The following is a 14,698-nucleotide window of genomic DNA, read 5'->3' as shown; positions in this document are numbered from 1 at the left end:
CTTGCACATTCCTCATTTCTCGCATAAACTCCAGCCACTGCCGCTCTGCCGTCTTTCCCGCCAGTGTCTCTTTCCAGTCAACTTTGGCCAGTTCCTCTCTCATGCCACTGTAGTTTCCTTTACTCCACTGAAACACCGACACATCAGATTTCGGATATGTCCATATTAGCCTTTAGTATTAGCACTTAGCCTCCTCTACTGCCATGATGAGGCTAAACTCAGGTTGGAGAAGCAACACCTCATATACTGTCTAGGTAGTCTCCAGCCCCTTAGTATGAACATAGAATTCTCCAACTTCCGGTAATTCCCTTCCCCTATCCCCATTTCACTCTGCCCCCTCCCCCAGCTGCCTATCACCTCCCTCATGGTTCTGCCTCCTTCTACTACCCATTGTGTTTTCCCCTATTCCTTCTTCACCTTTCCTGCCTATCCCCTCCCTGCTTCCCCTCCCCCACCCCTTTATCTTTCCCCTTAGTGGTTTTTCACCTGGAACCTACCAGCCTTCTCCTTCCCACCCTCCCCCCACCTTCTTTATAGGACCTCTGCCCCTTCCCTCTTCAGTCCTGACGAAGGGTTCCGGCCCGAAACGTTGACTGATCGTTTCCACAGATGCTACCTGACCTGCTGAGTTCCTCCAGCGTGTTGTGAGTGTTGCTTTGACCCCAGCATCTGCAGAGTATTTTGTGTTTACTTAACAACTGTGCCTCCACAGCCTCCTTGAATAGAGAACTCAAGAGACTTGTCTTTACCCTCTGGGTGAAGTCATTTCTATCTGAGTCCTGAATGGCTGTCCATCCCTTACTTTGAGATTATGAATTCCGGTTCAGTCCTAGCCAGGGAAAACATCATCTCTTTATTCACCCTGTCAATCCACTAGTGACTTTTCCACATATCCTGTGTCCCTGACGACTACCTGCAAGAAGATTACCCAGCTGCAGCTCCCAACACTCAGTGTTAAGGAGTTGGAGCTGGAATTGGATGAACTCCAGATCATTCAGGAGGCTGAGATAATAGACAGGACAAACAGAGAGGCTGTTACACCCAAGGACCCAACCCAAGGTCTAGGATACAAGAAACTTGGTGACAGTCAGTTGGGTGAATGGGGTTAAACAGTCAGTGCAGAGTACCCCTGTGGCCATCACCCTCTGTAACAGGCATACCACTTTGGATACTCATGGGGGGGTGGGGGGAGGGGGAATGATTGAGCAGAGGAAAGTCACAGCAGATAGGTCTTTGGCACCGAATCTCATTCTATGGCTCAAAAGGGAAGGAAGCCGGGGGGGGGGGGGTGCGGTAAAGAAGAGGCAAGCTGCAGTGATAGGCAATTTGTTGATTAGGGGAACAGAAAGGAGGCTCTGTGGAAAGAGATGAGATTCCCAGATAGTATGATGCCTCCTGGGTGCCAGGGTCCAGGACATCTTGGATCGAGACTTCAGCATTAATATGTGGGCGGGTGAAAAGCCAGAGGTCATGGTCCATAGGTGCCAATGACATACAGCTGCAAGAAAAAGTTTGTGAACCCTTTGCAATAACCTGTTTTTTTGCATTAATTACTCATAAAATGTTGTCTGACCATCATGTAAGTCACAATAATAGACAAACACAATCTGTCTAAACTAATACACAAACAATTGTACTTCTGGTCAATACTGAGTACATCATTTAAACACAACGTAGGGTCAAAAAAAATGTGAACCTCTGGGGTAATGCCTTCTATAAAAGCTATTTGGAGTCAGGTGTTACAATCAATGAGATGAGTTTGGAGGTTTGGGTTGGAGAGGTGTCCTGCCCTGTAAAAACGACACACAAAATCCAGTTTCTGACAGAGCCTGCTCTCCTCAAGAAAGATCTCTTTATGTACACCATGCCTCGATCAGAACAACTTTCAAAGGACCTTAGAAGACTTGTAGAGATGCATGCTGCTAGAAAAGGCTACAAAAGCATTTCTAAAGATCTGAGTGTCCATTAGCCTGCAGTAAGAAAAATTGCCTATAAATGTGGAAACTCAGTACTGATGCTAATCCCCCAAGAAGTGGGCATCCTGCAAAGATCATATCAAGAGAATAATGTGCAATGATGGAAGTGAAAAAGAACCCAAGGGTAATTATAGCTGGGTGCTTACTGTCCAAGGTTACACATTATATCGAAAGGACAGGCAGGAATGCAGAGCAGGTGGCGTGGCTCTGTTGGTAAAATATGAAATCAAATCATTAAAAAAGAGGTGGCATAGGGTTGGGAAGTGTTGAATCGTTGTAGATAGAGCTAAGGAACTGCAAGGGTAAAAGATCCTGAAGGGATCTTCTATATACAGACCACACCCAAACAGAAGTAAGGACGTAGTCTACAATGGGATAGAAACTGCATGGCAAAAGGGCAATGTTACAATAGGCATGGGGTATTTCAATATGCAAGTAGATATGAACCGGAATTGATTAGAGAGCTTAAGGAAAAAGAACGCTTCGGGGAAAGTGACCATAACGTGATCTAATTCACCCCGAAATTTAGAAGCTAAAGTCAGATGTATCAGTATTACAGTAGAGTAGAGGAAATTACAGAGGCATCAGAGAAGAGTTGGCCAGAATTGATTGGAAAAGAACACAGGCAGGGATGACAGCAGAGCAACAATGGCTAGAATCTCTGGAAACAATTCTGAAGGCGCAGAAAATATACATCCCACAGAGCTAGAAGTATTCTAAAAGGCAAGATGACACAACCATGAACAACAAAGGGAGTCAAAGCTGACATAACAGCAGAGGGCATACAATAGAGCAAAGATTAGTGGGAAGTTAGAGGACTGGGAAGCTTTTAAAAACCAACAGAAGGCAACTAAAGTCATTAAGGTAAAGATATGAAAGTATGCTAACTGATAGTATTAAAGAGGACACGAAGTTTCTTCAGATATATGAAGTGTAAAAGAGGTGCGAATGGATATTGGACCGCTGGAAAATGATGCTGGGAAGGCAGTAATGAGGCACAATGAAATGGCAGATGACCTAAATAAATACTTTGCATCAATTTTCACTGTGGAAGACACTAGCAGTATGATGGAAGTTTCATGTGTCAGGGGATACGAAGTATATGAACTACTGAGAAGGTTCTTGGGAAACTGAAAGGCCTGAAGATAGACAAGATGGTGTACACCCTAGGGTTCTGAAAGAGGCGGCTGAAGAGATTGTAGAGGTATTAGTAATGATCTTTCAAGAATCATTAGATTCTGGAATGGTTCTGGAAGACAAAAAATTGCAAACGTCAGTCCACTCTTCAGAACTGAGAGAGGCAGAAGGAAATTATAGGCTAGTTAGTCTAACCTCAGTGCTTGGGAAGATGTTGGAGTCGATTGTTAAGAATGCGGTTTCTGGATATTTAGAGGCACGTGATAAAATAGGCCATAGTCAGCATTAGACAACAGACAATAGGTGCAGGAGTAGGCCATTCAGCCCTTCTAGCCAGCACCACCATTCATTGTGATCATGGCTGATCATCCACAATCAGTACCCTTTTCCTGCCCTCTCCCCATATCCCTTCACTCCACTATCTTTAAGAACTCTATCTAACTCTTTCTTGAAAGAATCCAGAGAATTGGCCCCACTGCCTTCTGAGACAGAGCATTCCACAGATCCACAACCCTCTGTGTGAAAAAGTTTTTCCTCAACTCCGTTCTATATTGTCTACCCCTTATTCTTAAACTGTGGCCTCTGGTTCTGGACTCGCCCAACATCAGGAACATGTTTCCTGCCTCTAGCATGTCCAATCCCTTAGTAATCTTAAATGTTCCAATCAGATCCCCTCTCATCCTTCTAAATTCCAGTGTATACAACCCCAATCGCTCCAATCTTTCAACATATGACAGTCCTGCAATCCCAGGAATTAACCTCGTAAACTGCGCTGCACTCCCTCAATAGCTAGAACGTCCTTCCTCTAATTTGGAGACCAAAACTGTACACAATACTCCAGGTGTGGTCTCACCAGGGCCCTGTACAACTGCAGAAGGACCTCTTTGCTCCTATACTCAACTCCCCTTGTTATGAAGGCCAACATGCCATTAGCTTTCTTCACTGCCTGCTGTACCTGCATGCTTACTTTCAGTGACTGATGAACAAGGACACCTAGATCTCGTTGTACTTCCCCTTTTCCTAACTTGACACCATTCAGATAGCCATCTCCCTCCATGTTCTTGCCACCAAAGTGGATAACCTCACATTTATCCACATTAAACTGCATCTGCTATGCATCTGCCCACTCACCCAACCTGTCCAAGTCATCCTGCATTCTCATAACATCCTCCTCACATTTCACACTGCCACCCAGCTTTGTGTCATCTGCAAATTTGCTAATGTTACTTTTAATCCCTTCATCTAAATCATTAACGTATGTTGTGAATAGCTGCGGTCCCAACACTGAGCCTTGTGGTACCCCACTAGTCACTGCCTGCCATTCTGAAAAGGGCCCATTAATCCCTACCCTTTGTTTCCTGTCTGCCAACCAATTTTCTATCCATGTCAGTACCCTACCCCCAATACCACTTGCTCTAATTTTGCACACTAACCTCTTATGTGGGACCTTATCAAAGGCTTTCTGAAAGCCCAGGTACACTACATCCACTGGCTTTCCCATGTCCATTTTCATAGTTATGTTCTCAAAAAATTCCAGAAGATTAGTCAAGCATGATTTCCCCTTCGTAAATCCATGCTGACTCGGACCGATCCTGCCAATGCTATCCAAATATGTCGCTATTTCATCTTTTATCATTGATTCCAGCATCTTCCCCACCACTGATGCCAGACTAACTGGTCTATAATTGCCTGTTTTCTCTCTCCCTCCTTTCTTAAAAAGTGGGATAACATTAGCTACCCTCCAATCCGCAAGCACTGATCCTGAATCTATAGAACATTGGAAAATGATTACCAATGCAACCACGACTTCTAGAGCCACCTCCTTAAGTACCCTGGGATGCAGACCATCAGGCCCTCAGGATTTATCAGCCTTCAGTCCCATCAGTTTATCCAACACCATTTTCTGCCTGATGCGAATTTCCTTCAGTTACTCCGTTACCCTAGGTCCTCTGGCCACTATTGCATCTGGGAGATTGTTTGTGCCTTCCCTAGTGAAGACAGATCCAAAGTACCTGTTCATTTCCATTTCCTTGTTCCCCATAATAATTTCACCCGTTTCTGTCTTCAAGGGCTCAACTTTGGTCTTAACTAATTTTTTCCTCCTCACATACCTAAAGAAACTTTTACTATTCTTGGCTAGCTTACCTTCATACCTCATCTTTTCCCCCCGTATTGCCTTTTTTGTTATCTTCTGTTGCTCCTTAAAAGTCTCCCAGTCCTCTGACTTCCCACTCATCCTTGCTATGTTATACTTCCTCTCTTTTATTTTTATACTGTCTTTGATTTCCCTTGTAATCCACGGTCGCCCCTTACTCCCCTTAGAATCTTTCTTCCTCTTTGGAATGAACTGATCCTGCATCTTCTGTATTATTCCCAGAAATACCTGCCATTGTTGTTCCACTGTCATCCCTGCTTGGGCATCTTTCCAGTCAACTTTGGCCAGCTCCTCCCTCATGGGTCCATAGTCCCCTTTGTTCAACTGTAATACTGACACTTCTGATCTTCCCTTCTCCCTCTCAAATTGTAGATTAAAACATCATATTATGGTCACTACCTCCTAATGGTTCCTTTACCTTGAGTTCCCTTATCAAATCACAACACTGAATCCAGAATTGCCTTCTCCCTGGTAGGCTCTAATACAAGCTGCTCTAAGAATCCATCTCTGAGGCATTCCACAAACTCCCTTTCTTGGGGTCCAGTACCAACCTGATTTTCCCAGTCCACCTGCATGTTGAAATCCCCCATAACAACCATACAATTACCTTTGCGACATGCCAACTTTTCCCATTGTTTCCTCAAGGGAAAATCCCGCCTGATGAATCTTGGAATTCTTTGAAGAAATAGCATGCAGAATAGACAAAGAAGAATTGGTTGATATTGAGTACAGGTTTCTCCTGCCATCCGAAGGTAGAGCATTCCTATGAAACGGTTCGTAAGCCGAAATGTCGTAAAGCGAAGAAGCAATAACCATTTATTTATATACGAAAATTTTGTGAGCGTTCGCAGACCCAAAAATAACCTACCAAATCATGCTAAATAACACACAAAACCTAAAATTACAGTAACATATAGTAAAAGCAGGAATGATATGATAAATACACAGCCTATATAAAGTAGAAATACTTTTCCACAATCACTGCCGCCACTGTTCTCTGAAGCGAAAATCTCACGCAAGCGCTCTCGGCAGAAAATCTCACGCAAGCGCTGTTGGCAAAAACACTCTCTCCAGTAACCTTTAAGCTGCCAAATCATACCAAATAACACATAAAAATACACGTAAATACACGTAAAATACACAGCCGACATAAAGTAGAAATAATGTATATACAGTGTAGTATTACTTACCGGAGTTGGGACAGCACCAAGCACACTGATGGTGTGTTAGGCTGAGTTGTCAGAGTTTGGCTGGTGCAGTGGCCCCCACCCTCCGGGCTGCCAACTGATACTGATCTGCGAAGCATGCAGGGGTACAGCGGTAGCCAGGAGGCACACAGCACATCTTTGAGAAAAAAGCCAAAATAAACATGCTAATTAATTAGGTGCCGCCTGACACATAATTAATTAGCATCTTTATTTCGGCTTTTTTCTTAAAGATGTGCTGTGTGCCTTCCGGCTACCGCTGCATTCTCCGCGAATCGGTATCTATCCGCAGCCTGCGGGTTGGGGCGGTGGGACACTGGGGTGTCATCTCGTCGTCATCTGTTTCCATTAGGGCAGGCAGGTCATCTTCTTCTATGTCTGCCCGCCTCGATGTCGAAGGTTGAGGTTCATCGTCTGCTGTGGCTGATGTGGCAGGCTTGCTTGACTGCTGAGCCTCGTGCATTTTTCTATCATGCAGTTCTTTGTAAGCACTCAAACCATCCTGCAAATATCCACTAAACCTATGTACCCTTTCAAAATTAAAGTCATAGTTTATCATTGCAGCGAAAATCTCATGCAGTTGCTTCGCGTTCATTTTGCTACTGCATTTGGTTTCGATTGTTATCCTTTCCTCTTCTAATTGCATCAGCTCTTCATCTATCAGTTCTTGGTCATGGGATGCCAAAACCTCTGGAACATCATATTCGTCAGCTTCCACAAGCCAAGCTCACGTTGCCCTTACTTCGTTCACCACGATCAAAATGCTTAATTATGTCTAGTTTTACGCTAAGTGTAACACCCTTACGAGCTCTTTCAGGCTTTTCCGATACCATAGAACTCATCTTGATAACGGCTGCTCACAGGTATGTGTTTAAGCAATGCCGGCGAGAATGCCGTTCCCGGGGGAGTGCAGCTGCTCGGGGCACGCGTTGCCTTTTATCGCGCACTGATTTTTTATCGCGTGTTCATTTTTTTCATAACAGTGAAAACACCTTCTGTTAGCGGAAACAGGTTCGTAAAGCGAACGTTCGAAAAGCGGGGGACACCTGTACTTGGATTTTTAGAAGGCCTTTAACAAGGTGCCACACGAGGCTGCTGAACAAGCTACAAGCCCATGATATTACAGGAAAGATTCTAGCATGGATAAAGCAGTGGCTGATTGGCAAGGGACAAGAAATGGGAATAAAGGGAGCCTTTTCTGGTTGACTTGCCAGTGACTAGTGGTGTTCCACAGGGGTCTGCATTGGGACTGATTCTTTTTATGTTACATGTTAATGATTTGGATGATGGAATTGATGGATTTGTTACAAAGTTTACTGACAATGAAGAGAGGTGAAGAGGCATGTACTTTTGAGGAATTAGGGAGGCTACAGAAGGACTTAGGTTAGGGGAATGGGCAAAGAAGTGGCAGATGGATTGTCAAGGTCATGCACTTCGGTAGAAGAAATGAAAGGGCTGACTACTTTCTAATTGGAGAAGTAGTACAAAAATCTGAAGCGCAAAGGGACTTGGGAGTCTTTCTGCAGGATTCCCTGAAGGTTAACTTGTAAGTTGAATCTGTGGTGAGAAAGGCAAATGTGATGTTAGCATTCATTTCAAGAAGACTAGAGTACCAAAGCAGGGATGTAATGTTGAAACATTACAAAGCACTGGTGAAGCCTCTCATTTGGAGCATTGTGAGCAGTTTTGGGCTCCTTATCTTAGAAAGAATGTGCTGGAACTGGAGAGGGTTCAAAGGAGGATCACAAAAATGAATCAAGAATTAAATGGCTTGTCATATGAAGAGCAATTGATGGCTCGGGGCCTGCATTCACTGGCATTTAAAAGAATGAGGGGTGACTTCATTGAAACTGATGAAATGGTGAAAGGCCTTGATAGGGTGGATGTAGATAGGATGTTTCCTGTGGTGGGAGAGTCTAAGGCAATAGGACACAGCCTCAAAATAGCATGTCCTTTTAGAACGGAGATGACGAGGAATTTCTTTAACATAGAACAGTACAGTACAGGCCCTTCAGCCCACAATGTTGTGCCGACCCTAAAACCCTGCCTCTCATATAACCCCCCACCTTAAATTCCTCTATATACCTGTCTAGTAGTCTCTTAAATTTCACTAGTGTACCTGCCAGATAGTGGTGAAATCTGTGGAATTCGTTGGCACAGACAGCTGTGGAGGCCAAGTCTGTATGTTTCTTTAAAACAGAGCTTGTTAGATTCTTGATTGGTCAGGGCATGAAGGGATACATGGAGAAGGCAGGAGACTGGGGCTGTGCGAAAAATTGTATCAGCCATGATGAAATTGCAGAGCAGACTTGATGGGCCAGATGGCCTAATTCTGCTCCAATATCATGGTCTTACAGTAATAGCAAAAGAACTGCAGAAATCTCTAGAATTTGCTAAAATCTCAGTTTATGTGTCCACTAAGAAAAATACTGAGCAAGAATGGTTTTTAAGGACACCATGGAGAAAACCACTGCTCTCAAAAAAGTGATTGCTGCACCTCTCAAGATTGCAAAATAACACCTGGTGTTCCAAAAACCTTTCCATCTTCTCCTGACAGAACAGAGCTCATCTGTTTCCTCTCTTAGAGCTACACCTCCTTTCATTCACATGAACATTTGATGCATTCTCACTGTAGCATATATATCCTTCATTGGAGTGTCACCTTGGCCTCTTCTTGATATTATAGGACTGGTCTACTATGGCATACCGTAGTAAGATGTGTTTCCTCTTGTTCTCACCCACATGCAATAAAGGTACTGTACAGTTTTCTTTTCTTGTTAAACAAGCACATCATGTAGAAAGACACCCAAGTCTCATTTTTATAAATACCATATAAAAAGTTCTCCTTTTCTACTTTTCCCAAAAATGAATGAAGTCTTCAATTTATTTGCTGCACCTTGACCATTCACAACCTGTCCATATGCCCTCAGCTCCTCACTGTGTTCCCTCTAACACTGCTGTCCAGCAGTATATCATCAGCAAATTTGAATGTATTGCAAACCACAGGAATTCTGCAGATGCTGGAAATTCAAGCAACTCTTCCTTCAGTTAGTCCTGACAAAGGGTCTCAGCCTGAAACGTCGACTGTACCTCTTCCTAGAGATGCTGCCTGGCCTGCTGCGTTCACCAGCAACTTTGATGTGTGTTGCTTGAATGTATTGCATTTGGTCCCTCAATCAAATCCCTGACATAGATTGCTGGAGCCCAAAAACCATGGTGCATGGATGGTTCATATCAGTGCGGCAATGCTAATAATCAACTCTATGTTGACCAGCTTAATTCTGCTGTTTTTCACTCATTAACTCAATCTGCAGTAAAGTGCACCCTCCACTTTCAAGTCTCCTAATTTGTTTAATAACTTCCTGCATGGTGAAAGGCATTCCAGTAGTCCACATCCACTGGTCTATTCTTTATCAATTCCACTTGGTACCACCTCTGAAATTTTCATGCAATTTGTCAAATACATGTTGAACACCACCCAATCATATTATTCAGCGCCTTATGGTTATTTTAAAATATCAGTCGTTTCTCAACTACTGATATGAGACTAACTGGTCTATGGTTCACTGCTAATTCTCTTTATCCTTTCTCAAATACGAGTTTAAATTTACAGAAAATGCTGGAGGAACTCAGTAGGTCAGGCAGCATTTATCAAAAGGAATAAACAGTCAACATTTTGGTTTAAGACCCTTCCTGAAGAACCTTTCCATATTTCTGATGAAATGTCTTGGTCCAAACGTCAGCTCTTTACTCTTTTCCGTAGATACTGCCTGACCTCCTGAGTTCCTCCAGCATTTTGCGTGTTACTCTGGATTTCCAGCATCTGCAGAAATCTTATGTTTAGGGTTTAATTTTAGCTCCCAATCTGTGTGGAACTCTGGAAGATGACAATCAGTACAAATGTTCTGAATCCAATACAATCCCCAAGGTGTTTTACCAGATAGAAGCATTCAGCAGTACTGAGCAAGTAAGCAATAATAAAGTGCAATTTTGTTTTAGCTCAGTGTATAGAGTCAGGGAAAAAACAGTTCCAAAGAGAAAACCTTTAATATGGAGAGGTTCTGCTGCCAATTAATGTCAAAAGAATGTGGAAGTAGAAATTGGAAACCTGTAAGGAAGGGCTAAACTGCACTGATAAGTGGAAGATGAGTGGGATGGTGTCATGAAAGGTGTCATAAATGACAATTCTAAACAGTTGCAGAGACTGGAAGTATTCAATGCCCGGATGTTCCTTCTCTACTCTGAGCTGTCACAGGTCAGAGAGGATACTACAATTTATTCCAAGGAGAACTTAAGAACATCCTTGAAGCACTTACTCTGTTCTCCTGCTCACCTCTTACGTGGCAGTCGTCTTTTGGTGGTTTGGCATCACACACACGGATGACGTAGGCCACTCACTGGAGCAGACTGAACGCAATCAGTCTCAGGGCTGGGAATGTTGGCCTGGTAATGATTAGGACAATACCACATTAACAGCTTTGTTGAAGAGCTTCAGTGCTTTGAGGTTTCCATGTTGCTGAAGAACGCAGGAGCATGTGAGCTTGACAATGGATTTCAGGTCTTATTCTTTTCTCAAATGACTAAGTTCAGCTGTGGTGTTCAAATTTCAGAGACAGATTGAGATCTGCCATCACTGAGATATGGAAAGGGATCCACATTTTCCAAGGTCTCGTCATAGATCAAAATGTCAGGGACAATGTTGCGCAGCAGTCAAGTTGTTCAAGGATCCTTGCCTTCTGGATGTTCTGTACAAAGCCGCCTTGCACTCTGCAGCAAAATGTGCGCATATGCGAGTGCCCTCAGTGTTCTGTAATCCAGTTCCACAGAGGCAAGTAAGCCTACCGAGTTTCCCATCTCTACACAAGATTATTCAGGCTTTCAGCAAAGCTTTGTATCTACTAAACGTAGCAAACATTACATGGACTATAGCAATGCAATCTCACTGGCTCTCTACTCAACCTCGGACCACCTAGACAGCAAAACCTACGCCAGCTTGCTACTTATTGATTACAGGTGTCCACATTTCTGAAGATCTATCCTGGGCCCAACACATTGATGCAATTATGAAGAAGGCGCGCTTGGCAGCTAAATTTCAATAGGTGTTTGAGGAGATTTGGTATGTCACTAAAGACTAGCAAATTTCTACAATTGTACCATGGACAGCATTCTGACCAGTTGCACGACCATCTGGTATGGAAGCGCGAATGCAAGTGATCAGAATAAGCTGAAGAGGGCTGTAAACTCAGCCACCTCCATCATGGACGATGCCTCAAGAAGGTGTCATCATTAAAGGATGCTCACCATCCAAACGTGCCCTCTTCTCATTGCTACCATCAGAGAGAAGGAACAGGAGCCTGAAGATGCACACATAACAGCTTCTTCCCCACCATTAGATTTCTGAATGATCTATAAACTTAAGAACAATATCTCACTATTTTCCTCTCTTTTTAATAAAAAATGTAGTAATTTATACAGCGTAGTAATTTCTATGCATCGTAGAGTACTGCTACCACAAAATGACAAATTTCATGACATGTCAGTGATACACTTGATTCCGAAAGACATTAAATTTAATCATGTAGGTCTGCTTTAGAGCATGGAATGAATGCTGTTGTTTGATTTTCAACACCAATTAGAAAGACAAAAAGCTCCCCAAACTGCAAAAAGATACAAAAAACTAGAATACCAGGGAAAACTGTTCCAACCCATTACAGCTGTTGCTTGCACAGTTTCTATCTGCAATAGCATTGCCTCTTCCTGACCTCCAGGCATCCCGTGGATGGTGGAAAATCACAGTAAGCACATTCCACCCCATCTCCTTCTATCATCCTTTTCTTCTATTTCCTTCTTATTCCTTCCCCCATCATAACTTTGCTCTCTTCCCCTCCTTCAGTCACTTCCCACTTCCCCATCAATTCCTGACCCCACTTTTCGAATTTAATCTCCTTTTGCTCACCCCCTTTCCCTATCTTCCTTTAACCATTCCAAGTCTATTTCTCCCTTTAACACCCCCCTCTCCAGCAATCGCGTCTCTCCCATCCCCACCGTTTTTCCCTTTCCACTCTCCCACTACCCCTTGTCGCCACTCAATTACCCCTCTCCCACACCTCACTTCCTCTCCCTAGATCCCCTCCCCTTCCCCAGTTATCCCACTCCCTAGTAACACCTCACCCTCTCTCCCGTTACCCCTCTCCCTCGTTACCGCCTCACCCCAATGACCCCTCACTCCGCTTACCCCGCTTGTCCATCAGCCAGGTGAAGAGGATACAGGGGAGAAAGCCGATGGGCCCCCACAACACAAGCAGGCTGATATCGCGGGTGCTGAAGCCGAGGGCGCGGCGGGCCGAGTTCTGGATCGGGCCCCACGAGTTCCACACCAGGCCCTGCACGAAGCTGAGCAGCGAAAAAACACCGAGCACCAGCCAGCGGCGCCCGAACACCCGGCTTCCTTCGCAAGCCCCCGGGCCCAATAGCGGCCTCCATTCCTCGGCCGCCCACATCGCGGGCCACAGCAGCCCGTCCGTCACCCGTAGCCCGTGCCTCAAAGCCTGGTAACAAACAATTCCAACTCACAGCCTCCGAACATGCGCACAGAATCAGTGACAAACTCTACACAAATAACCTTGCTGGGGGTGACGTCACGATATTATTGTGGTTTAGGGAGCTGAGCTGTTGATTGCGTAACCCTGAGATCGCATGTTCTAATCCCGGCAAATGAGTGAACCAAGCAAATCAACGGATGGACTACAATTTGATCCAGAGCTATGGTCTCTACCAAAACTTTCCCTCTATAGACGTAATTACAATACTGTTGTCGCCTGTAGTCGCACTGAAAGGCTTGCAAAGCGTTCATACAGTTCAATTCATTACACGGTGCACTAAGGCAGAACAATAACAATGCAGAATAAAATGGAATAGCTACACAGAAAGTTCAGTGAAGGTGCAACATCATATCTCTTGCTCCAGATTTCAACATCTGCAATCTCTTGAGCCTCTCTATATCATTTTATTAATACATTTCTCTGTAGGATTGCCTGCCCTGCTGAACATTTTCAAAAAGTCTTCATCTTTACCACAGCTTCTACCAGTCACTTATCAGCCTTGGAATACAGGAATGACCATAAGTTATAGGAGCAGCACACATAAAAGTTGCTGGTGAACGCAGCAGGCCAGGCAGCATCTCTAGGAAGAGGTGCAGTCGACGCTTCAGGACGGGACCCTTCGTCAGGACTAACCGTTAGTCTTGACGAAGGGTCTCGGCCTGAAACGTCGACTGCACCTCTTCCTAGAGATGCTGCCTGGCCTGCTGCATTCACCAGCAACTTTTATGTGTGTTGCTTGAATTTCCAGCATCTGCAGAATTCCTGTTGTTTGAGTTATAGGAGCAGAATTAGTTTATGTGCCCCTTAGAGTCTGCTCCACCACTTCATTGTGGCTGATTTATTTTCCCCTCAGACCCTACTCTCCATATCCCAGTAACACACACAAAATGCTGACAGAAATGCTCGTCCCGAAATGTCGACTGTTAACTCTTTTCCATAGAAGCTGCCTGGCCTGCTGAGTTCCTCCAGCATTTTGTGTGTACTGCTTAGTCTTCCAGCATTTACGGATTTCTTATGTTTGTGCGTGTACCCCTATATCCCTTCATGCCCTGACAAGTCAAGAATCTATCAACCTCTGCCTTAAATATACACAAAGACTTGGCTTCCACAGCCGCCTGTGGCAACAAATTCCACAGATTGTCTGCCTAAAGAAATTCTTCCCTATCTCTATTCGAGAAGGACGACCCCCTATTTTGAGGCTGTGTCCTCTGGTCTTAGACTCTCCCACCATAGGAAACATCCTTTCCACATCCACTCCATCAAGGCCTTTCATTATTCAATAGCTTTCAATGAGGTCAGCCCTCATTCTTCTGAATTCTAGTGAATACCCAGGCCCAGAGCCATCAAATGCTCTTCATATGACCTGCTGTTCCATCCCGGAATCATTTTCATGAACCTCCTTTGAACGCTCTCAGTGTCAGCACATTCCTTCTAAGATATGTGCTCAAAACTTGCTCACAATACTCCAAGTGAGGCCTCAACAGTGCTTTGTAATGTTTCAACATTACATCCTTGCTTTTATATTCTAGACCTTTTGAAATGAATTCGAATATCGTATTTGTCTTCCTCACCACAGACTCAAACTGCAAGTTAACCTTTAGGGAATCCTGCACAACAACAGAA

The 14,698-nt window shown here is 44.1% G+C and overlaps 1 protein-coding gene across 2 annotated transcripts in view; it reads right to left on the bottom strand.

Moving 5' to 3' along the window:
* The window catches only part of slc49a4 (solute carrier family 49 member 4), a 161,255-nt gene extending 148,180 nt beyond the window's left edge, over nt 1-13,075 (bottom strand). For both annotated transcript variants that reach the window (XM_063051323.1, XM_063051324.1), the window contains exon 1: nt 12,709-13,075. In XM_063051323.1, coding sequence (XP_062907393.1) covers nt 12,709-12,973 — 265 coding nt within the window. In that variant the 5' untranslated portion in view covers nt 12,974-13,075. The remainder of the gene's footprint in view (nt 1-12,708) is intronic.
* Nucleotides 13,076-14,698: the final 1,623 nt, after the last annotated feature.

The sequence above is a fragment of the Mobula hypostoma genome, chromosome 6 (genome assembly GCF_963921235.1).
Source record: "Mobula hypostoma chromosome 6, sMobHyp1.1, whole genome shotgun sequence".
NCBI lineage: Eukaryota > Metazoa > Chordata > Chondrichthyes > Myliobatiformes > Myliobatidae > Mobula > Mobula hypostoma.
This window is presented reverse-complemented; position numbering and strand designations above follow the sequence as displayed.